The sequence below is a fragment of the Moschus berezovskii genome, chromosome 3 (genome assembly GCF_049115385.1).
Source record: "Moschus berezovskii isolate FMDL1 chromosome 3, NW_MosBer_1.0, whole genome shotgun sequence".
Taxonomy (NCBI): Eukaryota; Metazoa; Chordata; class Mammalia; order Artiodactyla; family Moschidae; genus Moschus; species Moschus berezovskii.
The window spans coordinates 86,338,817-86,363,430 of record NC_142462.1 but is presented as its reverse complement, the minus strand read 5'-3'; the positions used below and the strand labels follow the sequence as shown (position 1 = coordinate 86,363,430).

Here is a 24,614-nt window from a genome sequence, read left to right as displayed (position 1 = left end):
AGATAATTGTCATATTTAATTAAAGAAACAGCAGGACTTCGGTAGATGGGGAAGAAAAGAATGTTCCCTGGAGATGGCGGTGGGTGGGGAGGTGCTATGGGCAGAACAGGGAGAAAGTGGGTGGGAGGCAGCCTGACCGAAGGATGCCCTGGTGAGCCTCAGACTTTTTAGAGGTGGAGCCAATTAGTTTACTAGGTTCTTTAATTCAAGACACTGTAACTCTATTCATACTGTGTTTAGATGCTATGAGGGTAATGGGGTCCCAGCCGGAGGTGGTATTGGGAATAGGAAGTGGTTCCTGCACCACAGAGAAAGAGTATAGCCCATGGGGAGGATGTTGGGACATGAGAGTTACTTCCCTGGGCTTGGGAGCCTGGACGGTGCCACAGAAACTTCAAACAGGCAGAAAGTGGCTTCCTGTGCAGCCCCCGAGGCCACCGGTGACACTGTGGCACGGAGGGATGGGGAGGAGAGCAACATCAGTGACTGGTACCTCCAGCATTTCTGCTGTCCGTGGCTAGGACACCTGCCCAGGCATTTGTGGCCAGGGAGGGGAGCAAGATTGCAGAAAACATTATGTGATATTCACATTCATAAATTATAGACACAGACATTCAGGCATCGCTTGCTCAGAATGTTGGAAATACCCTGAAAAGTAATGAAATAACTAGAGAAAAGCAATGGAGCATATTAACATGCTTCAGATGATCACAGCAGTCAGTCCTGTGAGGCCAGGAAAGGCTGGTTAGCCCCATGTGGTCGCCAGGTGCTTGTCTGAGGGAGTGCCTGGTCCATGGGTGTGCCCTGCCCAGTGTGAATGGCCCATGCCCACAGGCCCCCAGCCTTACCCCGCTCTCTGAGCCCACCCTTGCCCTGCTCAGTGGACGGGTCAGACCCCACCAGTCCTCCACACTTGCCGTCCTCGCTACTCATCCCAAACCTCTAGGCAATTATCTGATTTCTGTTAAACCCAGAATCCAGGAAGCTGGAGTATTTGTTACATAACCTTCAGTGTTTCAGAAAAAGAATATGTAATTTCTATAAATGTGGCCAAGGTTGTTCTGTAACCTGGTGCAAGATTGAGCCTGACCCAGCTTGGCTCAGGGTTGGCCCTTGGGACGTTCATGTGGGAAAACAGCTCCCCAGTGCTGCAGGCAGAAACCTGCTCCTGCCAGGAGTGGGTTAGGAGTGTGATTGCAGCAGCTGATGCATACTGGAGACCACGGGGACGGCAGGTAGCCTGGCGAGTGGCCCAGTGCAGCTTCAGCAGAGGATCGAGAGAGAGCGAGCGGAGAGGGGAGGCCAGCCTGAAGTGCCCAAAGGCAGGAGGCCGAGGCTGTATAGAGGGGGCTCTGCAGAGAGGAAACTTGCATCCTGGTGATCAGGGAGAGGCGCTGTGTCCCCTGGTTGTTTGGGACCTGGCAAAGCTTCCCTTCTCTGAGGAGGTCCCTGTACAGACCCAACACTTGTGTCTATTTCTACCTGTCCTAGAGAGCGCTCCTGCATCCACCATGGCAGGACACATGGGGTCTGCTACAAAAAGAATCTAGATTTTGTCTCTGAAGAGCACATGGACCTTCCCTTCCTAGTGTGAGGAGCAGGGTGACAGGAGCTGAGGACACACAGCAAGAGGGCATCAACAAATAGCGGTGGCAGGGTCATGGGGGCACCACGCCAGCAGGTAATGTACTGAGGACAGTGGGAATGGCGTCTCACGGGGCAGGAGGTGTTTATAAATGTGGAAGGAGGAAGGCACAGAAAAAGGATTGGAATTGGAGGAGTTGTAGTTATACAGTGTATAAATTTAGAAATCTCTGTATGTGAACTTAGTATCCATTTTTTGGCTCTGGGCTGAAAGAGCCTAGAAGTGATGATGTTCTAGTAGTGATGAGCACACAAATAGTCTGAAATGCGGTCCTTCACAGGAGGAACCAGGCTCCCTAGAGAAATGTCCGATTCCAGGGCTGGGCAGGAGGCTGAGAGCTCTTGTACCAGAAAGCAGGGGAGGGCCTCCCCCCACCATGAACCCCAGGGCCTGTTCAGATGGCATGGGGCTCCCACACCAAGTCCAGGATGATGTGAGCATCAAAGTTACTACTGATGTTAATCAGTTACAGCCCATTGAATATAACAGGAATCCGTGAGCACGTATTAATACAAATAAAAGTCGAGGAGAGAACGCTGTTAGGTAACCCGAGCGCATAAAGGGAGGGGTGACACCTGGCAGCATCCAGGAGGTGCCACAGAGGCTGCTGGGTAGGTGGGCGTGTGGTGAGGAGCAGGATGTAAAGGCTCTCCTCACTGTGCTCCTTACCGAGGAGAAATGGTGAGTTTAAAGGGAGAAACCTGGACAACTACCTGTCTGCATTCACATGGGGCAAGCCACCTCGGGTTTCCCAGGTATGGCACACGCCATTCCTGAGCCTGTTCACGAAGGACCGTTGGAGCCCAGGTCCTGTCCAGAATGTGGAGACAGGAGAGACAAAGGGCTGCTCCAGGTCAGAGAAGCCGAAGGGTCGTGGCCCTGAGAGCACGTCTGCAAGGGATCTGGGGAGGATGGGCTCTGGGCCCGCACTGCTTTCCTTATGAGAGGCTCCTGCATGGTGGGCTCGGGGCAGTGGGCGTTGGCTTTGCAGCAGATGGTGGCAGGGTGCGCAGACATGGAGCACATCACCTGGAGCAGCACGGGGGGAGGGTCTGGGAGGGGCTGGGGTCTTTGTGCTTTCCTGCCGTTTTCTTTCCAAGATTGAAATGATCTCAATACATCATTTTGGGGCTTCCCTGGTGGCTCACTGGTAAAGAATCCACTTGCAGTACAGGAGACATGGCTTCCGTCCCTGGGCCAGGAATGTCCCACCTGCCGCAGAGCGTTTAAGCCTGTGTGCCACAACTACTGAGCCTATGCTCCAGAGCCCAGGAGCTGCGACTGCTGAGCCTTTGTGCCGCAGAGTCCATGTTTTGCAACAAGAGAAGCCACCGCAGTGAAAAGCCCGTGCGCCACAACTAGAAAGTAACTCCCACTCTCTGCAACTAAAGAAAAACCCACACAGCAGCAGCGACCCAGCACAGCCAAAAATAAATAAATACTACATCAGTTTTTGAAAAGTGGATCATGACGTACTCTCCCACGTGCCTTGTGGACATGGTGGCCAGGACCACGTCAGATTTGGGTTCTCCTTTGCCTGTCTGTAGGTCATGTCCATCCTTCTGCATGGAGACGCTGCATTTGCTGGCCAGGGCATCGTTTACGAGACCTTCCACCTGAGTGACCTGCCGTCTTACACGACTCATGGCACTGTCCACGTGGTTGTCAACAACCAGGTAACCTGGTTGGCTCCGGGGTCTTTGCAGCAGAGAAGGCTAAGGAGGCCACATCAGCAGTTAGACTTTGTCCTGAGGCTTCTGTGCTCACGTCAGTCTTACTTGGTGGGACATGTTCTTATCATTTAGTACATTTGTTGTTTTCTGATTAATAAACTTGGACAAACAGGGTACTTTCTTTAAAGCAGAGAGACTTTAGTTATGCTGTTTTAAGAGCATGATATTATTTTAGAATATTTTCTACTAGACCCACAAGCATTTTAGATGGCTTTTCTTTCTTAAGAAACTGGGTTTCTACATACACAGTTTTACATCCACTTCTTATTTACCACAGTGTTTTCTCATGTCATTCTATATTCTTAAAATATTAATTTTGATGACAATATACATTAAGGTTGTTTCATAAAACATATCGCTGTGTTGTTAGACTTTTAACTAAGATTCTCATTTTTCACAGTTTTAAATAATGCTTGTTGAATGTTCTTATAAGGAAATATCTCTGCCCAACTCTAAAACATATAACATGGTTATGTCTGTTATTTCCTGTGCTGTGCATAGAGTTCATCTCACCAACTTTTGAACTTTCATATAACAGAGATTTGAATTCCTTTAAGTACTGGTGCTGCGTCAGGTAACAAGCAGAGAAAGGGCACATTCCCTGTCACTATAGAGCTTATAGTTCTGGGTGAGGGGGGCAGGGGGCCTACCAGGTGTTGGGTTAGCCTGCAGGTGTTTCTCTGAGGATTTGACCTTTAGGTGGAAATGAAAGGTCAAGGAGGCAAATGTTAGGGGGCAGCAGAGCAAGTCAGGAAAGGGTCCCCTCTGTCCAAGGGAGGTGATGAGGCTGTCACATCTAAGGTTTAAGGGTTTTTTGGTTTTTTTTGAGAGAAAGGAGCCATCAGCTGCTTCCGCATGGCCCCAAAGAAAAGAGGGTCTTACTCCAGATGTGTTGAGAGGCCCTCGGAGGACTGAAACCAGGAAGTGACGAGACAGTTTGATTTATGAAGATGGTTTGTTGATACATGTGGAATGAGTTAGAGGAAGACAAACAGTGGCAACTGTCCCAGCAAGAAATAGAGAGGAAGAAGGGAAAATTTAAACATGAAAGCAAATGTGGTAGTCAGTACACAGTGAATGCCCAGGAACTTAAAATGTACAATATTAGACACAAACTAGAGGAGGAGCATTAAGGAGGAATGTAACACAATATAACAGCTTCTGCTTATCGAGTGCCTCCTGTGTGCCAGACTCAATTAGTGACTTCACAGCCTCTAACTTAAAGCATGATCCCTGCCTTACCCATGTGGTAGGTGCTATCGTTCCCATTTTACACAGGAGAAAACCGAGCAGAGAGTTGAATAGCTTGCTTGAGAGTTGATATTTGAATTGCTTCTTTTAAAAAACAGTATTAGAAAAACGCCAAAGAAAGAGAAAGGTCTAAAAAACAGTGCATCTCTGAACGGTGTGTTATACAGATGACCACGCACAGACAGTCTTCAGTGCTTGTTGGGTAGGAGCTGAGTTGCCAGCAGCCTGGTCTTCAGTCTGGAAACAGTACAGCAAAGATCATTCAAAGGGATTGGAAGCCCAAGACACAGGGAGGGTTTTTTTTTGTGGTTTTTTTTTTAAGAGAAAACTTTTTCTATACGTAGTCTCCAGAGTCAGATGAATTTCATCCCAGGAGATTTTTTTTTTTTTTAATATATTCTGATGGCTGAATCTGTTTGATAATCTCTTATGGATCCTGGCAAGCAGGAGAGGTGCCAAAGACTTGTAAAATTTTGTTTAGGGGATTTCCCTGGCCATCCAGTAGTTGAGACCCCGTGCTTCCACTCCAGGGGGGCACAAGTTCAGTCCCTGGTCAGGGAACTAAGATCCCGTAAGCCGCACACTTCAGTCAAAATATGTGTGTGTGTGTGTGTATCACTGCTGCACAATTAATGTCTTAAAGAAACTGGAAGAAAGACGTAAATATATAAAGCTGAAATATATAATCATATGGAGGGGCATTGTGTGGATGCCCCACAATGCTGCAGCAAGACTGGAAACCAAAACTTGTACCACTGCATCAGTAGGGAGCTGGTAAGTAATTTATGATAGATCTGTACATGTGTTGCTGCTGCTGCTAAGTCACTTCAGTCGTGTCCGACTCTGTGTGACCCCATAGACAGAAGCCCACCAGGCTCCCCCTTCCCTGGGATTCTCCAGGCAAGAACACTGGAGTGGGTTGCCATTTCCTTCTCCAATGTGTGAAAGTGAAAAGTGAAAGTGAAGTCGCTCAGTCATGTCCGACCCTTAGCGACCCCACGGACTGCAGCCCACCAGGCTCTTCCATCCATGGGATTTTCTAGGCAAGAATACTGGAGTGGCTTGCCATTGCCTTCTCCGATACATGTGTTACAAAGCTTTAATGAATTAATACATATAAATCAATATACATATACATAGAGTGTTTAGAGCCTGGTGGCGCTAGTGGTAATTAACCTGCCTGCCATTGCAGGAGACATAAGAGACACAGGTTCCATCCTTGGGTTGGGAGGATCCCCTGGAGGAGGGCATGGCAACCCACTTCAGTATTCTTGCCTGGAGAATCCCATAGATAGAGGAGCTTGGTGGGCCACAGTCCCTGGGGTTGCAGAGTCAGACATGACTGAAGTGACTTAGCACGCACGCATAAATAAGCACTAATGTAAGTTAACAGCAACCACAGTGTAATAAAGCCATGTGAAAGAATGGATCTATATATACTGTTGAAATCATCTGTAAGATACATTAAATGGGGCGGGGGGAAGTAGAGCAGAATGTGGAGTACAGCTCTATCTATGAGTGTGTGTGTGTGAGAGTGAGTGAGTGTGTCAGTTGGTGCACCTATACCCACCATACGTGCTTAAAGATACAGAAGTCACTAACAGTGGCTGGGGAAGGGTGCCTGGCCCAGCCACTTTGGAGAGCGCTTGGGGGTATTCGGGTATAGAGCTTAGACCCTGTGGCTTAGTTTTCCCTTCCTAGGAGGACTGCAGATAACTCAAGTGTTTGCTGGAGAAAACCGGTGTAGGAATGTGTACAGTAACAGTGTGTTAATCATAAGTTGTAAACAACATCCACAGACAGGAGAATAGATAAAGGAACTGTGGTACCATTTAGTACTTAGATTTCACCAAGCTCTGCTAGGAAAGTAGAGGTCCATGTTTCAGCCTGGATGAACCATGAATATAAATTTGAACAGAAAGCAAGTTGCAAAGAATCTGTACAGCATAAAGAGTATGCTACCATATGTAAGGTACATAGAATGTATATTTCTATAGTTTAAAAGACATGGAAATACTCTTCCAAAATGTTAATGAAAACCAAAAAAAGTAAGGAGCCTTCCAGATTAAGGGAGACCACAGAGAGGTGGTAACTAATGCATAATGAAGTACTGGATTGAGAACTGGGCTGAAGCAGGAAAGACTGGATATCATTAGGACTATTGATGGAATGCGTATCCTGAGGGGTCTTATAACAATATTCTATAATATTAAATGGCCTGAACTGAGAACTGTGCTGTGGCTGGTAAGGCTGTGTCCATGTTTTAAGGACTAGGGACAGTCTTTTGGTCTACAACTTACCTGAAAATGGTTCAGAAAAAATGTGTGTCTGTGTGAGTGCATGTGTGTAACGGAAAGAGCCTGTATAATAAAAGGGGCAAAATGGGAGCCGTTATTGAATCTGAATAAAGAATCTGGGAGTTCTCTGTAGCTTGCAACTTCTTCATGAGCCTGAAATGATACCATTAAGCCTAAGAAGGAGCTTCCCTGGTGACTCAGTGGTAAAGAATCCACCTGCAATGCAGGAGACTCGAGTTACAGCCCTGGGTTTGGAAGATCCCCTGGAGAAGGAAATGACAATCCACTTCTGTTATTCTTGCCTGGAGAATTCCATGGACAGAGGAGCCTAGCAGGCTACAGTCCCTGGGGTTTCAAAGAGTTAGACACGACTTAGCAACTAAACAGCAACAATAAACCTGAGATATCTATATATTACTTATGGACATATGGAATACATATAGCAACATGTGGAGAAGGCAATGGCACCCCACTCCAGTACTCTTGCCTGGAGAGTCCCATGGATGGAGGAGCCTGGTAGGCTGCAGTCCATGGGGTCGCAAAGAGTCGGACACGACTGAACGACTTCAATTTCACTTTTTCCTTTCATGCGTTGGAGAAGGAAATGGCAACCCACTCCAGTGTTCTTGCCTGGAGAATCCCAGGGAAGGGGGAGCCTGGTGGGCTTCCGTCTGTGGGGTCGCACAGAGTCGGACACGACTGAAGCGACTTAGCAGCAGCAGCAGCAGCATAGCAACATGTAGAAACTGTGTCCTCTACTTTCAGGGACATGTAGTAGCATACTTTTTGGATGTTTGAAGTAGTTCATAAAAATAAATTTTAAATGCTGATTATAAAATTGCAAATATATGATTAAGTTTTAATGTATCTATGTGACGAGACCTTTAAATTTTCTTTTCAAAGAAAAAATACTCATGTTAGTGAACAGAGTGCAAAATTATAGAAATAGTAGGATCTGAAATTTTATATTCATATTGGCATGTGTATGCATACAAAGAAAATCATCTAGAAAGGAAAGCATCAAGATATTTACACTGAAACCAGTAGAATATAGATGTTTTAATTTTTCATACTCTCTTCCAAACTCTGTTCAACATGTATGAATTTTGTTAACCAGAATAGGAAAAAAATTTTTTTTAAATAGCCCTTTAGGGACTGTCTCAAGAGTAGGGCACATGCAGCCAAGTGACCTCCAGCAGGTGGCCTTCGGCTCTGCCCTGCCTGCCAGTAGCCCCACCCTCACCCTCAGACTTATCTGCTCTCGCCCCAGCCCTGTCCCCACTGTGCCATTGGCCTGGGGGTAGGCTTGCCCTGGCCCACCCTACTTCTGTCCCGCTAATGCCAAGCCCCCTGGCCAAACTGCCTGTCCCTTGCAGATCGGCTTCACCACAGACCCGCGCATGGCCCGCTCCTCGCCCTACCCCACTGACGTGGCCCGAGTGGTGAATGCTCCTATCTTCCACGTGAACTCGGATGACCCAGAGGCAGTCATGTATGTGTGTAAAGTTGCAGCCGAGTGGAGAAGCACCTTCCACAAGGATGTGGTGGTGGACCTGGTGAGTGACCTTAGCCTGTGCCCTGGAGAGAGGGGTTAGGGTGCCCTAGGGCCAGGGGACACCTCCCTTCCCCTCCCAAGAGCTCCGGTGTCTTTGGTTTGGGTGACCCAACTTGTGCAAGAAGGTAATTAGGGTCCTGTCCCAAGATAGTCCCAGGTCACTCTTGTTTCATACTGGGGGACAGTCAAAGCAATTCTAGTGTGTGAAGGAGAGGGAGATAGGACCCTATTTCTAGAGGAGGTCAACTGAGGTGTCAGCTAGGAGAAATGGGACGGGTCCTCCTAGGTCCTGGGTCCCGCCCGCCGTGAGCCCTGATGCTGGGGTCTCCTGGCCTGCCCAGGTCTGTTACCGGCGCAACGGCCACAACGAGATGGACGAGCCCATGTTCACCCAGCCGCTGATGTACAAGCAGATCCGCAAACAGAAGCCCGTGCTGCAGAAGTATGCAGAGTTGCTGGTGTCGCAGGGCGTGGTCAACCAGCCTGAATACGAGGTGCGTCCCTGGCCCTGTCCCGGTGGGTCTTTCCAGAGCCGAGGAGGGATCGAGAAGACCTGCCACAGGGTCTGCTCATTTCTACAGAGCACTTAGGATCCGAGTGAGAACGTGTGAAATATTTACAACTACAGCATTTCAGCACATAACCTGGAAGGTCCAGGCTACTGAGGAGTTAGTTACATGAGGGAGGCGGGACCTGAGAGGACTTTACCTTGGCCTCTGAGGCCCACAGAGCCCAGTGCAGAGGGGTGAGGGGGTGAGAGGGTGGTGAGGGACCCAGCTGTGAGCTGGTCTCTCTGGCTGGTCAGGAGAGGGAAGGCCCATGCAGGGTGATGGAGAGAGACGAGCAGTGTGGGTCATGAGCAAACAGAGTCAGGAGCCTGTGAATGAGGGTGGTGCTGGGATCAGGGGCAGGTGCCGCGATGGCACTCAGGTTCAGTCCTCCTGGGGCTGTGCTCGGAGCCCGAGAACTGGACCAGTTCATCAGGAAGACTGGAGGGAGGGTGAGTAGGACCCACAGCCTTCAGTGGAGAAGAAGCCACTGGGACGGAAGCACTGTACTAGGCTTCCCACAGATTTCCCAGAGGTGATGCTTATTGAGAGGAGAACCCGGGGGTCTGTGGGGTCTGAGGGACTCTGCACTGGGAAAGTGCTGGTGTGTGCTGGCTGGGTGCCCGGCATGCCCTGTGCAGAGCAGCCCTAATGGCTGCATTGTGCCCAATCCTCTAGGAGGAGATTTCCAAGTATGACAAGATCTGTGAGGAGGCCTTCACCAGGTCCAAGGATGAAAAGATCTTGCACATCAAGCACTGGCTGGACTCCCCCTGGCCTGGTGAGTGAGGCATGCCGCTGGTGAACCCCTTCCACCCATACCCCATGGGTCCCCGAATTGGACCCCCGACTGCCACTCTCAAGGGAAGAAGATCTCGGCCACCTCTCGGCAGCATTTCACATGTCCACAGTTCCTATGTCAGCCTGTCTTTTCTGTCCCAGGCTTCTTCACCCTGGACGGGCAGCCAAGGAGCATGACCTGCCCCTCCACGGGCCTGACGGAGGATATTCTCACACACATTGGGAACGTGGCCAGCTCCGTGCCTGTGGAGGATTTCACCATTCATGGAGGTGAGGGTGCCCCACCCCTGCTCTGCCACCACCCGGGCCTTCGGAAGTAGTACTGACTCCCCTCTGGCCTGAGACTGGTCCCCGCCTGGCTCAGGTTCCTGCCTTGTTCAAGGCCGAGCAAGGGTGGTTGGATGAGGGTAGCCCTGTCGCCTCACCCCTGCCTCGGCATGGTCCTCAGCCAGCAGAGCAGTGGATGAAGGCACGGGATGTCACAGCTTCCCTGGTCTAGATGCCACTCTTCTGGCAACTCTGGAACCTAGAAGCTGGGGCCGCAGGGAACTCTTGTCCTAAGAGGGTGTTCGGGGCAGCTGGTGAACACCGTCTGTCTCTTCAGGGCTGAGCCGGATCCTGAAGACCCGTGGGGAGCTGGTGAAGAACAGGACTGTGGACTGGGCTCTGGCGGAGTACATGGCTTTTGGCTCCCTACTGAAGGAGGGCATCCATATCCGGCTGAGTGGCCAGGATGTGGAGCGGGGCACTTTTAGGTAATGGCCTTAGTGTTCTTGTGGGCCCTTCAGAGTGGAGAAGATGCAAAAGAAGGGCTGTGGTGTTTGTCTTCCAGAAGAAAATCACTGCCAGGAAGCAGTCATTAGATCCCATTGTCTCAGGCCCAGAAGCACCGTATTCCTGCTCTGATTAGATGCTGCTGTTAAGAACCAGGCTCTGTGTCCCCAGCAGTGGCTGTGCATGGGGTCTAGTCTGAGCCACGTGCAGGGCCGGCTTCTGCCTGCTAATCTGTGCTGTTCTGCTGCAGCCATCGCCACCACGTCCTGCACGACCAGAACGTGGACAAGAGAACCTGCATCCCCATGAACCACCTCTGGCCCAACCAGGCCCCCTACACCGTGTGCAACAGCTCACTGTCCGAGTACGGGGTCCTGGGTGAGCTCTGGGGCCCGCAAGGCCTCCTCCCTTTCCTCCCCAGCTGCCCTCTCCCCACTGCTTCCCCAACCACCCCTTCTTCCCTTTGCACCCCCTCCTCCCCACCTCTCCTTCCCTCCCACCAGCTGACTGCTGTCCGGTCTCCTCCCTTCCTCCTGCTCTGCAGGCTTTGAGCTGGGTTTTGCCATGGCCAGTCCTAACGCCCTGGTCCTCTGGGAGGCCCAGTTTGGTGACTTCCATAACACGGCCCAGTGCATCATCGACCAGTTCATCTGCCCGGGACAAGCCAAGTGGGTGCGGCAGAACGGCATCGTGCTGCTGCTGCCCCATGGCATGGAGGGCATGGTGAGCCCCCCACCCCTTCCCTGGCAGCCTGGGACCCTGGTCCCGAGACTGGCACGGTGCAGGCTCTGCTGGTGTTCCCCACCTCCCTTGGAGGCAAGAGGCAGGTCCTAGTCTGTTCTGGATACGAAGTGGGGGTGTGGCTGGGGCCCTCTCAGGTTCAGGCAGTCCCTGTGCTTTCCCTCCCTCCTCCCCCAGGCCCTGTGAGGGGTTTTCTTAACACTCCAGTTTGGAAGCCATGAGGAGCCAGGAGTACTGGGCCCTGTCCTGATGGGAAAACTCCCCCTCCACTCAATAGGCTGGAGGAGAAGGAATTAAACTATCAGCAGGAAAGAGATAACTGGGTGTTTTTCAGACCAGAAATGAGCAAATTGGTTAAGGAAGCGAAGTACTGAATGCAGCTGTCAGAATGGGGGAAGCTCCTGATTTGTAACTTGTGTGTCTGGTTCCAGGGCCCAGAACATTCCTCCGCCAGGCCAGAGAGGTTCCTGCAGATGTGCAATGATGATCCAGACGTCCTGCCGGTAAGGAGCCACCACCTGGGCATCTGTGGGCACCTCTGAAGGTACCACTGCTCTGTCCCTCTCAGGAGTCATAGGTAGGCCCAAGCCTGCTTGTGTCCTGGAAATGAGAGGCCTCTTCAGAGCATAGAAGACAGTACCAGGCTGCTTCCTGCAGCAGAAGCTTTTAGGAGTAGTACTGTCTGTGTTTTGATTCAGGCAAGTTATTTATTGCAGCTTTCAGGATCTTAGTTCCCTGGCCGGGGATTGATCCTGCGCGCTTGAGAGTGACAGCTCAGAGTCCTAACCACTGGACTGCCAGAGAGTTCCCCAAGCAAACATCTTAGAGGAAAGAACTCTGAGGTGATTTTAGTGAAACTTCAAGAGCTGAGAGGAAATTACTGGGAGTCAGTTTCTAAGGAAAATCTGAATTGGTTTTAGCTAGACCTTATGTCTGGAGAAGGCAATGGCAAGCCACTCCAGTACTATTGCCTAGAAAATCCCATGGATGGAGGAGCCTGGTAGGCTGCAGTCCGTGGGGTCGCTAAGGGTCAGACACGACTGAGCGACTTCACTTTCACTTTTCAGTTTCACACATTGGAGAAGGAAATGGCAACCCACTCCAGTGTTCTTGCCTGGAGAATCCCAGGGACGGGGGAGCCTGGTGGGCTTCCGTCTATGGGGTCACACAGAGTTGGACATGACTGAAGTGACTTAGCAGCAGTAGCAGACCTTATGTCTGTCCTAGGCCAGGCAGTAGTTTTCAGAGACAAAGGGATAAATGTGGGACTGAGAATTCCATTCGGAGCTTAGAGCTGGCTGGCTGAGCTCGGGTCAGTGTCCCCTTTGTGTGCTTATCAGAGGGAGCTGAGGTGCCTGAGGCTGGGACCTGGGGCCTTCTGAAGCTGTCTGCCTCAGTGCCTCCCACAGCAGGGTGCTTAGAGCCATTGGGCCTCTGGCCTTTTCTTCTTTGCTCAAGGACCTTAAGGAAGCCAACTTTGACATAAATCAGCTGTATGATTGCAACTGGGTTGTCGTCAACTGCTCCACCCCTGGCAACTTCTTTCACGTGCTACGTCGCCAGATTCTCCTGCCCTTCCGGAAACCGGTCAGTTGGGGGTGTCCCTGCTCAGAGAGGCCTGGCCTGAGGACTCCAGGGCCCCAGCCCAATGGGAGGATGGACTTGTGAGCGGGTGGTTGTGGGTGGTGTGTTGAGCTTGGAGGAGAGGTGAGCCCCCTCAGGGGCCGAAGGAACAGAGGGTCCTCAGGAAGCAGGCTCCTGGGCGTTGAAGGGTGAGTGGGAGTGTGTGTGAAGGGTCCAAGGAGAGAATGCCTCCTACTGCTGCTGGTCACTGTGCAGGGCCAGGCAGGCCCATGGAGCAGGGCAGCCCTGGCCACAGGCAGGGATGCCCAGGAAAGGCTCAGGTGTCTTTCCCAGGTATAGGGTAGTGGTGCCAAGGGTTCTGAGCAGACTAGGGCAGGCCCTAGAGGAGAGGGTGCCTAGCTGAGCAGAGCCCAGCATCTTGGGCAGAGGAAGAGAGCCCAGGGGCAAACAGCATCATCCTGTTTCCTCTTTTTACCTCAGACCTGCGCTCCTCCTGACTATAGAGCCAGGAGGGCAGCAGGAGGGCCTGTTCTGAAGTCAGGCCTGGGCAGCCCCTTGCTCCCCTCCTTCTGGAATACTTAGAACCTGGTCTGTCATGAGCCTGTGCTTATGTGTTTCAGTTAATCATCTTCACCCCAAAGTCCCTGCTGCGGCACCCCGAGGCCAGGTCCAACTTTGATGAGATGCTTCCAGGTAGGCGTGAGGGGGCTGGGCATTTGGAGGGGGTCTTAACTGCTGCTGTGTAGGGGGCTTGTCAGTCTCACTGTGGTCCTTGCCACATTTTTGGTTATTGGGTAAAGACCACTGAACACGACAGCCAGGGTGTCAGAGTTTGTGTGCAGATTGGTCCAACAGCATGTCTTCTCTTGTCCCACCAGGGTCACAGCCTTTGCTGGGTGCATCCCTAGGACTGTCTTAGAGGCAGGGAAATGAGTCCGAGGTTAGAGTTCACCCTGCTGCCCGAGCACTGCTCCTGGGGGCTGACAGCAGCCAGGGACAGAGGAAAGGCACTGGGTGGGTAGGGCCTGCTGTATAACACCCAGCTCAGTGGTGTGAGGTGAGGCCCACAGCATTGCAATTTCACCCGGACAGCAGACAGAGGCGGCTGGCCGCATGCAGCAGCCCTGCACATCCCCACTTGCTGCCAGCCATGGAGTCCCCTTTAGTTTTCTATCACAGTAAATCCTGTCTTTGGTTTTTTTCCCTTTTATTATTATTATGGTGAAATATGCATTATATAAAATTTACCATCTTAGCCACTTTTAAGTGTACAGTTCAGTGGCATTAATAAACACATCCACCGGACTTCCTTGGTAGTCCAGTGGTTAAGATGCCATACTTCCACTGCATGAGGCACGGGTTTGATCCCTGGCTGAAGAAAAGCAACTCCCCCATCACCCCTTCTCTCCCAGCCCCTGGCACCCACCATTCTGCCTTCTGTCTCTATAGATTTGACTCCCCTAGGAGCTGCATATAAGTGGAATTGTATAATATTTGTCTTTGTGTGACTAGCTTATGATATCCTCAGGGCTCATCCATGTTGTAGCATGTTTCAGAATTTCCTTCTTTCTTAAAGCTGAATAGTATTCTATCGTATGTATATGGTATGTACACTTTTTGTTTTTTCATCTGTCAGTGGACACTTGGGTTGCCTCCACATTTTAGCCATTGGGAATAATGCTGCTATGAACATGGGTGTACCAATCTTTGTTCAAGACCTTGCTTTTGAATCCTTTGGATATATACCAAGCAGCAGAATTGCTGGGTCATATGGTAACTCTTGTAGTGTAACGCACTGTTTTCCATAGTGGTTCCCAAGAGTGCACAAGGTTCTAGTTTCTCTGCATGGCTTGCCAGCAGTAGTACTGTTTTCTGTTTCTGTCTTTGTTTGGCAATAGCCACCCTCTGGACCATGAAGTAGTATCTCATTGCAATTTTGATTTTCATTTCCCTAATGATTAGCGATGTTGTGTGTCTTGTCATGTGCTTACTGGCCATCTGTGTGTTGTCTTTGGAGAAAGGTCATACCTTGCCCATTTTTTAGTTGGAGTGCTTATTTTGTTGTTGCGTTGTGAGATTTCTCTCCGTTTACTGGGTGTAGATGCCTCCTCAGATATGTGACTTGAAGTTATTTTCTTCCATCTGTGTTGTCTTCTGATGTACAAAAATTTTTTATTTTCATAAAGTCCACTTTCTCTATTTTTTTCTTACATTGCCTGTGCCTTTGAAATCACATCTAAGAAATCCTCATCAAATTCAGTGTTTAAGTTTTATAATTTCAGCTCTTGGTCTGCCTTTAATCCATTTTGAGTCAGTGTTTCTGTGTGGTGTAAGGGCCTCGCTTCATTTGCATATGGGCATCCAGTTTTCCCAGCACCATTTGTTGAAGAGACTGTCCTTTCTCTATTGGATGTTATTGGTTCTCTTGTCAAAATCATCTGACTGTATATGTGAAGCTTTATTTCTGAACTCCATTCTCTTCCATGGGTCTGTGTATCTATCTTTGTGCTAATACCACGCTCTGATATTGTAGCTTTGTAATAAGTTTTGAAATCGGGAAACATGAGTCCTCCAACTTTGTTTTTTTTTTTTTCAAGATAGTTTTGACTATTTAGGATCCTTTGGGATACCATGAATCTTAGGATGGAGTTTATTTCTGCAAAAAGTGTCCTTGGGATTTTGATAAGGCTTGCATTGAATCTGTAGGTTGCTTTGGTTGTATTAACTTCATGACAGTGTTAAGTCTCCCAGTCCATGAACACAAATGACTTTCCATTTATTGGTATCTTCTTTAATTTCTTTCAGTAATCTTCTGTAGTTTTCAGTGTACAAGTTTTTCATTTTCTTCGTTAAGTTTATTCCTAAGTGATTTTATTTATTTGATGCTGTTTCAAATAGGATTTTCTATCTTTTTTAACTTTTGGATTGTTCCTAGAAATACAACTAAATTCTTGAGTGTTAGTTTTCTATCCTGGAATTTTGCTGAATTCATTTATTAGTTTTAACAAGATTTTGTGTGTGTGTGTGGAATCTTTAGGGGTTTCTACATATAAAACAAGCAGATTTTACTTATTCCTTTCCAATTTAGATACCTTTTATTTCTTTTTCTTGCCTAATTGCCCTGGCTAGAATTCCAGTGTTGAATAGAAGTGGTGAGAACAGACATTCTTGCCTTGTTTGTGATCTTAGAGAAAATGCTTTCAGTCTTTCACCAATGAGTATGATGTTCACAGTGGGTGTCTCATGTCTGGCCTTTTTGTGTGTGAAGGTAGTTTCCTTCTAATCCTAGTGTTTGTGCGTGTAGCATGAATGTGAACATGTCACTTAAGTGAACCCCTCATTTTGAATGCAGCTTTCTGAAGTCAGCCTTGTTCCCAGAGGGATGGGTCAGGCCATGAGTATCTGAATATTTGCTCCAGTTTCCAGTGTGGAAAGTTTTGGTGTCTGTAAACTCAGGAGTCTGAGCAGAGCAGTCATGGAGTGCTCTACTAGCCCTAGCTGTCCCCCAATCTGAGGCAGATTGTTCTGAAGAATGAACCGATGTCACTTGCTCTCCAAGGCTGTTAGGCTACTGTGCCTGTTAGGCTCTCTCAGTGTGGATTAATTCAAGGACATCACAGGCTGGTGGGAGGGACAGTGTCCTAACCCTCAGAAACCGTGTGTTCTGGTGTCAGTCATGGTACAGCCCCACCTCATAGATGGAAGGGCCTAGACACCCTCCGCCAAGTCCTGAGCAAACCCCCTGGCCATGGGGATTCTCTCGTAGGAACCCACTTCCAGCGGGTGATCCCAGAAGATGGCCCTGCAGCACAGAACCCAGGAAACGTCAAGAGACTTCTCTTCTGTACCGGCAAAGTGTACTATGACCTCACCCGAGAGCGCAAAGCGCGGGACATGGTGGAACAGGTGGCCATCACCAGGATCGAGCAGGTGAGGGCATGTGGTTCTCAGACCCATACTGGCGGTCCTGCTGCAGGTGTCCGGGCCCTCAAGCTTTCCCAGAGTTTCTGGTACAGACGTCTTCTAGGGGTCACTGAGCTCCCTGCTGGGGACACCAGCCTCGCCCATCCCTCTGAGCATCTTCTCCTGACAGTAGCTTCTCTCTCTCCCCCCAGCTGTCGCCTTTCCCCTTCGACCTCCTGCTGCAGGAGGTCCAGAAGTACCCCAACGCCGAGCTGGCCTGGTGCCAGGAGGAGCACAAGAACCAAGGCTACTACGACTACGTGAAGCCCAGGCTGCGCACCACCATCAGCCGCGCCAAGCCTGTGTGGTAAGGACGCGGGCAGTTAGCTGCGGCCGGAGAGGGTGATGAGGCCCGGTCCCCTCGGCCGCCCTCACCGCCCACTGTTGCCACCCTTAGGTACGCTGGCCGGGACCCAGCAGCAGCTCCAGCCACCGGTAACAAGAAGACCCACCTCACAGAGCTTCAGCGCCTCCTGGACACAGCCTTCGACCTGGACGCCTTCAAGAACTTCTCGTAGATGCTGCCTGGGCTGCTTGGGCCGCCCTGCACCTCACGACTGCCCCTTGCTTCCAACTAAAGCATCGTGCCTCCGCACTGCCCGCACCTCTGCCCATCCATACCGCACACGCCCCGTGCTCACTTAGGAACCAGGCTGTTTGCCCCCTCCTGTGCTTGGCTGTCCCCCCAAGCCAGATGCCCCCCAGGGCTCTACAACTTCTGTCCAGCTGAGCAGCCTTCATGGAGACACTGGGGAGCGGGAGGAGAGGGAACCCCTGCAGGTGTCCTGGGAGGGACAGATCTGCCCCCACCCCATCCCCCCAGCTCACCCCACAGGACCGGCCTCATGCGACGTGCCCCTATGCCGGCAGTCCTGGTCACCCAGCAAGGGGTTCCTGCACCTGGACAAGGGTGGCCTCCTTCTACCAGGCTGAGCCCCCAACCCCTCACAGGAGCCATCAGTGTCTGAGGGTTTGTGGGGTGGGTGGGCCCTGGCAGGACCCTCACCATGCAGTGGACCAAGGGCACTGCTGCGGGACGGCTGCTGGGAGATGGCCCGAGACTGACCTGGCACAGAGCGGGAGGGTCCACTCTGCAGCGACCACTTCCACCGCTCCAGAGGGTCCCAGCCATGTGCGGGGCCGTGCACACTCCACCACCTGGGGCTGGGTGTGGCCAGGAAGTGCCGCTCAGGGCCGGGGCGCCGGCTGCTCCTCTGGTCCTGCTCTCCCTTCACCTCCAAGCCACCTCCTTTCCTCTTCCCTTCAGCGATGGAGACTCCGAAACATTCTTCTCTCTGCTGTGCCAAAGCTGGTCAGAGGGGGAGAGGAGGGGCAGGAGTGAGGGGCAGTACAAGGCCAAGGGGCCAGCTCCCCTGACCCGTCACAGGGACAAATCTGATTTATTTATTTTGGTTAAAAAAAGTAACAAGAACAACTTTGCATTGCATTTGGCTTGACCCATAAAAACTGAGTTCTCCTTGAGCCTGTGTATGGTGTCATTCTTTCTGCTTCGCCGTCTCCTCCAAGGAAAAGGCTACCCCAGCATCTCTGCCCTGCCTGGGAAGCAGCTCTCCTCCCTGCTGGGTTTGGGTGGACCTCCTCCCTCCCTCCCACCTCCCTGTGGTTGCCAGCAGCGCCAGGTGATTGGCCACCGTCCTCCTCTTCACCTAACCTCTCCATCCTTATTGTTGCAGATTGTGTCTGATGCACCCTTATTTCTGAGTGTGCCCTGCTTCCAGGTCCCCAATCATACTCCACCTAAAAAAGTACTCAGCCATCTGAGCCAGCATTCACTGTGGGCTCGCCCTAGAACACTGTTAGCACCCTCCAGGAGCCCAAGCCACTCGGGAGGGAAGCCATCATACCAGCCGAGCCTTCACAAGGCCCTGCCCCTTTTGACAAGAGCCCCACTGCCTTGAACACACACCACACTGGCCTTGGTTACCTGTAGGGTGGACAGGTCCCAGCACTGAAGGAGGGCTCAGGGAAAGGCCTGGGTGTGGACATGGGGATAACTTCCAGTGTGGGGTCCCCTGACGTTCACCCCATCTTCTGGGCCACACCAGGGTCCCTTGTCCTTGAAGCCTTTTCAGAATGTCTTCATTTGTCCAGGGGTTGCCCAAGGGTCCTCCCGACCTGCCATTGTCTCAGGCAGGTGGCAGGGAGGAAGTGGGAGACAGGACAGCTGTCCCTGTGGGCTTCAAAACCAGCACCCCATCCATCTGATGTGGTCAGCCAGGCAGGTTAGAGCTAAAAGAGACAAATGGCTCAGGAGCCCTTTCTCGGAGAAACCCCCAGTGCTCTGAGGGGGCAGCTGTCCTGTACTCCTGGGAGTTAGGGTCCAGTCCAGAGCACACAGAGCTAAGACACAAGAGGTAGCTGGGCCCTCACGTCTTGCTGCTTCCAGTCTGTTCAGGGGGTTCAGGGGAGCCAAGAGCCCAAGGGGGTCTGGTTACTTCTGGTAGGGGGGCTTCTGAGGGAGCCACCACCATGGGCCCTTCTTTCAGGGCTGGGGCCACAGGAATGGGGGAAGGGATTCAGCAGGTCTCTCCCACTCCCACAGCTCTTCGGGGGTCTGCAGCCCTGCCCACATCCAGGGAGAGCAGACCTGGGGCTCCGGAGAGATGAGACATGATCAGACCACGCTGGGCAGAGACTACTCTGGTCAGCTCTGTTCTGCTTCAGTCATCAGTTGCCTCTTTCCTAAAATCAGAGCAATAGTGGGAAGGAAGGAACCTCACAGTCTAGGAGAGCAGCCTGTGACCTTAGACGGGATTTCGAGGGGACCTGGACCAGTGTGCAGGTGCATGCACAAGTGTGCATATCAGTGTGTGCACATGTGTATGTGTCTGACGTGCCTCTGTGTGTGAGTGTGTATGCATAAGCACGTGTATGCTGAGAGTGTGCCTGGGCCACTTGATGCAGATTCCTGGCCTTTCTGGATATAAAGGCCCATCTCCCACCTGCACCTTTGAAAGTATCAGAAGAGGGTCAGCATGCCTGGCAGGAGGGGCTGTCCCTGGGAGGGGCCCCCAGGACAGGTGGGCCTGAGCCAAGGAGAAGCCGAGGGGTTCGATTCCCAGCCATGTGGGTTAGGTCCCAAGGGGAGGTGAACGGTTTCAGTGGGAGGTGCTGATGGAGCTTTGGAGAACCAGAGAAACAGTGCAGGAGCATCCGAGTTTCCAGTGACTGTCATAATGACAAATCACAGTACCACAAACTGGAGGTGGGGGTGAGGGACCATAGGAACTCACACTAGTCTGGAGGCCAGTGTCTGAAAGCGAGGTCTTCTCAGGGCCGTGCTCCCTCTGCAGGCTCCAAGGCAGGATCTTCCCATGCTTTTCCAGCTTCCCAAGCTGGTGGCCTCATGACTGCTATCTCAGCTCTGTGGTCACATTGCTGTCTGTGTCTCTAAGCTCCCCCAGCCTCTCTCTGATGTTTTCAGGATCCACCTGAAGAATGCAGGATAAACTCCTCTTATAACTCACACCCTTTGCCATATGAGGTGACAGATATTCAAGGGACTAGGATGTGGACATGTTTGGGAGGCTTCCATTTTGCCTACCGTATGGAGCTACATCCAAGGACAAGAAGCAGGTACCACTGTCAGCAGATAAGATAGGGGGTCCCCAGAAAAAAATGAACCAGGCATGCGTTTCTTGGCATAAGAGAGGCCATTTTTTTTAAACCGATTTTCTTTGGCCACACCGGGTCTTAGTATCAGCACACAGATCTTTCAGTCATGGCATGCTAATTCTTAGTTCTAGCATGTGGGATCTAGTTCCCAGACCAGGGATCGAATCCAGGCCCCCTGTATTGGGAGAGTGGAATGTTTGCCTCTGGACCACCAGAGAAATCCCTAAGAGAAGCCATTTTGTGACATAAGCTTGGTCATAGTGCTTGCCCTTGAACATTCCTCAGTAATAATCTAAAGGGGGAAAAAGATTGTTATCAGGCAAGCGAAGTAACAATAGCTAAACAGACTTCCAGTTCTAGTTCTTTGGTAAAGACTGGCCTGAAGCACTTTCCTGAGCTGTTTTGCAGAATTTAAGCCCCTCTCAGGCACTCACGGAGAAGGCAATGGCAAGCCACTCCAGTACTCTTGCCTAGAAAATCCCATGGACGGAGGATCCTGGTAGGCTGCAGTCCATGGGGTCGCTACGAGTCAGACATGACTGAGCGACTTCACTTTCACTTTTCACTTTCACACATTGGAGAAGGGAAATGGCAACCCACTCCAGTGTTCTTGCCTGGAGAATCCCAGGGACGGGGGAGCCTGGTGGGCTGCCGTCTATGGGGTCACACAGAGTAGGACACGACTGAAGCGACTTAGCAGCAGCAGGCACTCAACCATCAGATCAACTGGAACCTGTGGTTCATGATGATGATGATAATGTTAACCTTTTCTGACTCCCATGTGTGTGTGTTAATTGCTCAGTCCTGTCTGACTCTTTGTGACCCCATGGACTGTGTAGCCATGGGATTCTCCAGGCAAGAATACTGGAGTGTACTGCATTCCCTTCTCCAGGGGATCTTTCCACCCAAGGATTGAATGGGCTCTGACCCCCATGCATTCAACCAACTAAAGCCTGGACTCCGTCCACTGCCCAAGCCCTTTTATGGACATGCATGCTGTTGTTCAGTCGCTTAGTGTCCAACTCTTTGCAACCCCACGGACTGCAGCACGCCAGGCTTCCCTGCCTATCACCAACTCCCGGAGCTTACTCAAACTCATATCCATCAAGTTGGTGATGCCATCCAACCATCTCATCCTCTGTCATCCCCTTCTCCACCCGCCTTCAATCTTTCCCAGCATCAGGGTCTTTTCTAGTGAGTTGGCACTTCGCATTAGGTGGCCAAAGCATTGGAGCTTTAACTTCAGCATCAGTCCTTCCAATGAATATTCAGGACTGATTTCCTTTAGGATTGACTGATTTGATCTCCTTGCAGATCAAGGGATTCTCAAGAGACTTCTCGAATACCATAGTTCAAAAGCGTCAAATCCTCAGTGCTCAGCTTTCTTTATGGTCCAACTCTCACATCTATACATGACTACTGGAAAAACCATAGGTTTGACTAGACGGACCTTTTTTGGCAAAGTAATGTCTCTTCTTTTTTATATGCTGTCTAGGTTGGTCATAGATTTTCTTCCAAGTAGCAAGTGTCTTTTAATCTCATGACTGCAGTCACCATCGGCAGTGATTTTGGAGCCCCCCAAAAATAAAGTCTGTCATGATTTCCATTGGTTCCTCATCTATCTGCCATGAAGTGATGCAACCAGATGCCATGATCTTAATTTTTTGAATGTTGAGTTTAAAAGCATCTTTTTCACTCCCCTCTTTCACTTTGATCAAGAGGCTCTTCAGTTCTTCATTTTCTGCCATAAGGGTGGTGTCTTCTGAATATCTGCTGCTGCTTCTGCTAAGTCACTTCAGTCATGTCCGACTCTGTGTGACCCCATAGACGGCAACCCACCAGGCTCCCCTGTCCCTGGGATTCTCCAGGCAAGAACACTGGAGTGGGTTGCCATTTCCTTCTCCAATGTGTGAAAGTGAAAAGTGAAAGTTAATTTGCTCAGTCGTGTCCGACTCGTAGCGACCTCATGGACTGCAGCCTACCAGGCTCCTCCGTCCATGGGATTTTCTAGGCAAGAGTACTGGAGTGGCTTGCCATTGCCTTCTCTGCTGAATATCTGAGATTATTGATATTTCTCCCAGCAGTCTTGATTCCAGCCTGTGCTTCATCCAGCTCAGCATTTCTCAGTATGTACTCTGCATATAAATTAAGTAAGCAGGGTGACAATATACAGCGTTGACATACTCCTTTTCCTATTTGGAACCAGTCCGTTGTTCCATGTCTGCTTCTAACTTCGTGACCTGCATACAGCTTTCTCAGGAGGCAGGTCAGGAGGTCTAGTATTCCCATCTCCTTAAGAATTTTTCAGTTTGTTGTGATCCACACAGTCAAAGGCCTTAGCCTTGTCAGTAAAACAGAAGTAGATATTTTTCTGGAACTCTTGTTTTTTCAATGATCCAACGGATGTTGGCAATTTGATCTCTGCTTCCTCTGCCTTTTCTAAATCCAGCTTGAACATCTCGAAGTTCACGGTTCACGTTGAAGCCTGGCTTGGAGAATTTTGAGCATTACTTTGCTCAAGACCGGGAGCTGATTGTGGCTCAGATCATGAACTCCTTATTGCCAAATTCAGACTTAAATTGAAGAAAGTAGGAAAAAACACTTCCTGTACAATGTTACAAACCTCCATCCATAGTTCTTCAAGCACTCTCTCTATCAGATCTAATCCCTTGAATCTATTTGTCACTTTCACTGTATAATCATAAAGGATTTGATTTAGGTCATACCTGAATGGTCTAGTGGTTTTCCCCTTTCTTCAATTTAAGTCTGAATTTGGCAAATTGCAGGTCAGGAAGCAACAGTCAGAACTGTACATGGAACAACAGACTGGTTCCAAATAGGAAAAGGAGTACATCAAGGCTGTATATTGTCACCTTGCTTATTTAACTTATATGCAGAGTACATCATGAGGAACGCTGGGCTGGAAGAAGCACAGGCTGGAATCAAGATTGCTGGGAGAAATATCAATAACCTCAGATATGCAGATGACACCACCCTTATGGCAGAAAGTGAAGAGGAACTCAAAAGCCTCTTGATGAAAGTGAAAGAGGAGAGTGAAAAGGTTGGCTTGAAGCTCAACATTCAGAAAACAAAGATCATGGCATCTGGTCCCATCACTCCATGGGAAATAGATGGAAAAATAGTGGAAACAGTGTCAGACTTTATTTTGGGGGGCTCCAAAATCACTGCAGATGCTGATTGCAGCCATGAAATTAAAAGACGCTTACTCCTTGGAAGGAAAGTTATGACCAACCTAGATAGCGTATTAAAAAGCAGAGACATTACTTTGCCAACCAAGGTCTGTCTAGTCAAGGCTATGGTTTTTCCCGTGGTCATGTATGGATGTGAGAGTTGGACTGTGAAGAAAGCTGATCGCCGAAGAATTGATGCTTTGAACTATGGTGCTGGAGAAGACTCTTGAGAGTCCCTTGGACTGCAAGGAGATCCAACCAGTCCATCCTAAAGGAGATCAATCCTGGGTGTTCATTGGAAGTACTAATGTTGAAGCTGAAACTCCAATACTTTGGCCACCTCATGTGACGAGTTGACTCACTGGAAAAGACTCTGATGCTGGGAAGGATTGGGGGCGGGAGGAGAAGGGGACGACCGAGAATGAGATGGCTGGATGGCATCACCGACTCGATGGACATGAGTTTGAGTGAACTCTGGGAGTTGGTGATGGACAGGGAGGCCTGGCATGCTGTGATTCATGGGGTCCCAAAGAGTCGGACACGACTGAGCAACTGAACTGAACTTGGCAATAAGGAATTCATGATTTGAGCCAGTCAGCTCCCCATCTTGTTTTTGTTGACTGTACACAGCTTCTCCATCTTTGGCTGCAAAGAATATAATCAATCTGATTTAGCTATTGACCATCTGGTGATGTCCATGTGTAGAGTCTTGTGTTGTTGGAACAGGGTGCTTGCTATGACCAGTGCATTCTGTTGACAAAACTGTTAACCTTTGCCTCACTTCATTTTGTACTTCAAGGTCAAATTTGCCTGTTATTCCAGGTATCTCTTGACTTCCTACTTTTGCATTACAGTCCACTATGATGAAGAGGACACCTTTTCTGGGTGTTGGTTC

The 24,614-nt window shown here is 50.1% G+C and overlaps 1 protein-coding gene across 5 annotated transcripts in view; it reads left to right on the top strand.

Moving 5' to 3' along the window:
* OGDH (oxoglutarate dehydrogenase) overlaps nt 1-18,374 on the top strand; it is a 67,933-nt gene extending 49,559 nt beyond the window's left edge. For all 5 annotated transcript variants that reach the window (XM_088834622.1, XM_055421095.2, XM_088834623.1 and 2 more), the window contains 14 exons: nt 3,193-3,321; nt 8,303-8,482; nt 8,823-8,975; nt 9,708-9,810; nt 9,972-10,100; nt 10,435-10,585; nt 10,855-10,982; nt 11,149-11,327; nt 11,777-11,848; nt 12,804-12,932; nt 13,550-13,622; nt 16,696-16,859; nt 17,045-17,199; nt 17,290-18,374. In XM_088834622.1, coding sequence (XP_088690748.1) covers nt 3,193-3,321; nt 8,303-8,482; nt 8,823-8,975; nt 9,708-9,810; nt 9,972-10,100; nt 10,435-10,585; nt 10,855-10,982; nt 11,149-11,327; nt 11,777-11,848; nt 12,804-12,932; nt 13,550-13,622; nt 16,696-16,859; nt 17,045-17,199; nt 17,290-17,410 — 1,866 coding nt within the window. In that variant the 3' untranslated portion in view covers nt 17,411-18,374. The remainder of the gene's footprint in view (nt 1-3,192; nt 3,322-8,302; nt 8,483-8,822; nt 8,976-9,707; nt 9,811-9,971; nt 10,101-10,434; nt 10,586-10,854; nt 10,983-11,148; nt 11,328-11,776; nt 11,849-12,803; nt 12,933-13,549; nt 13,623-16,695; nt 16,860-17,044; nt 17,200-17,289) is intronic.
* The last annotated feature ends 6,240 nt before the right edge of the window (nt 18,375-24,614 follow it).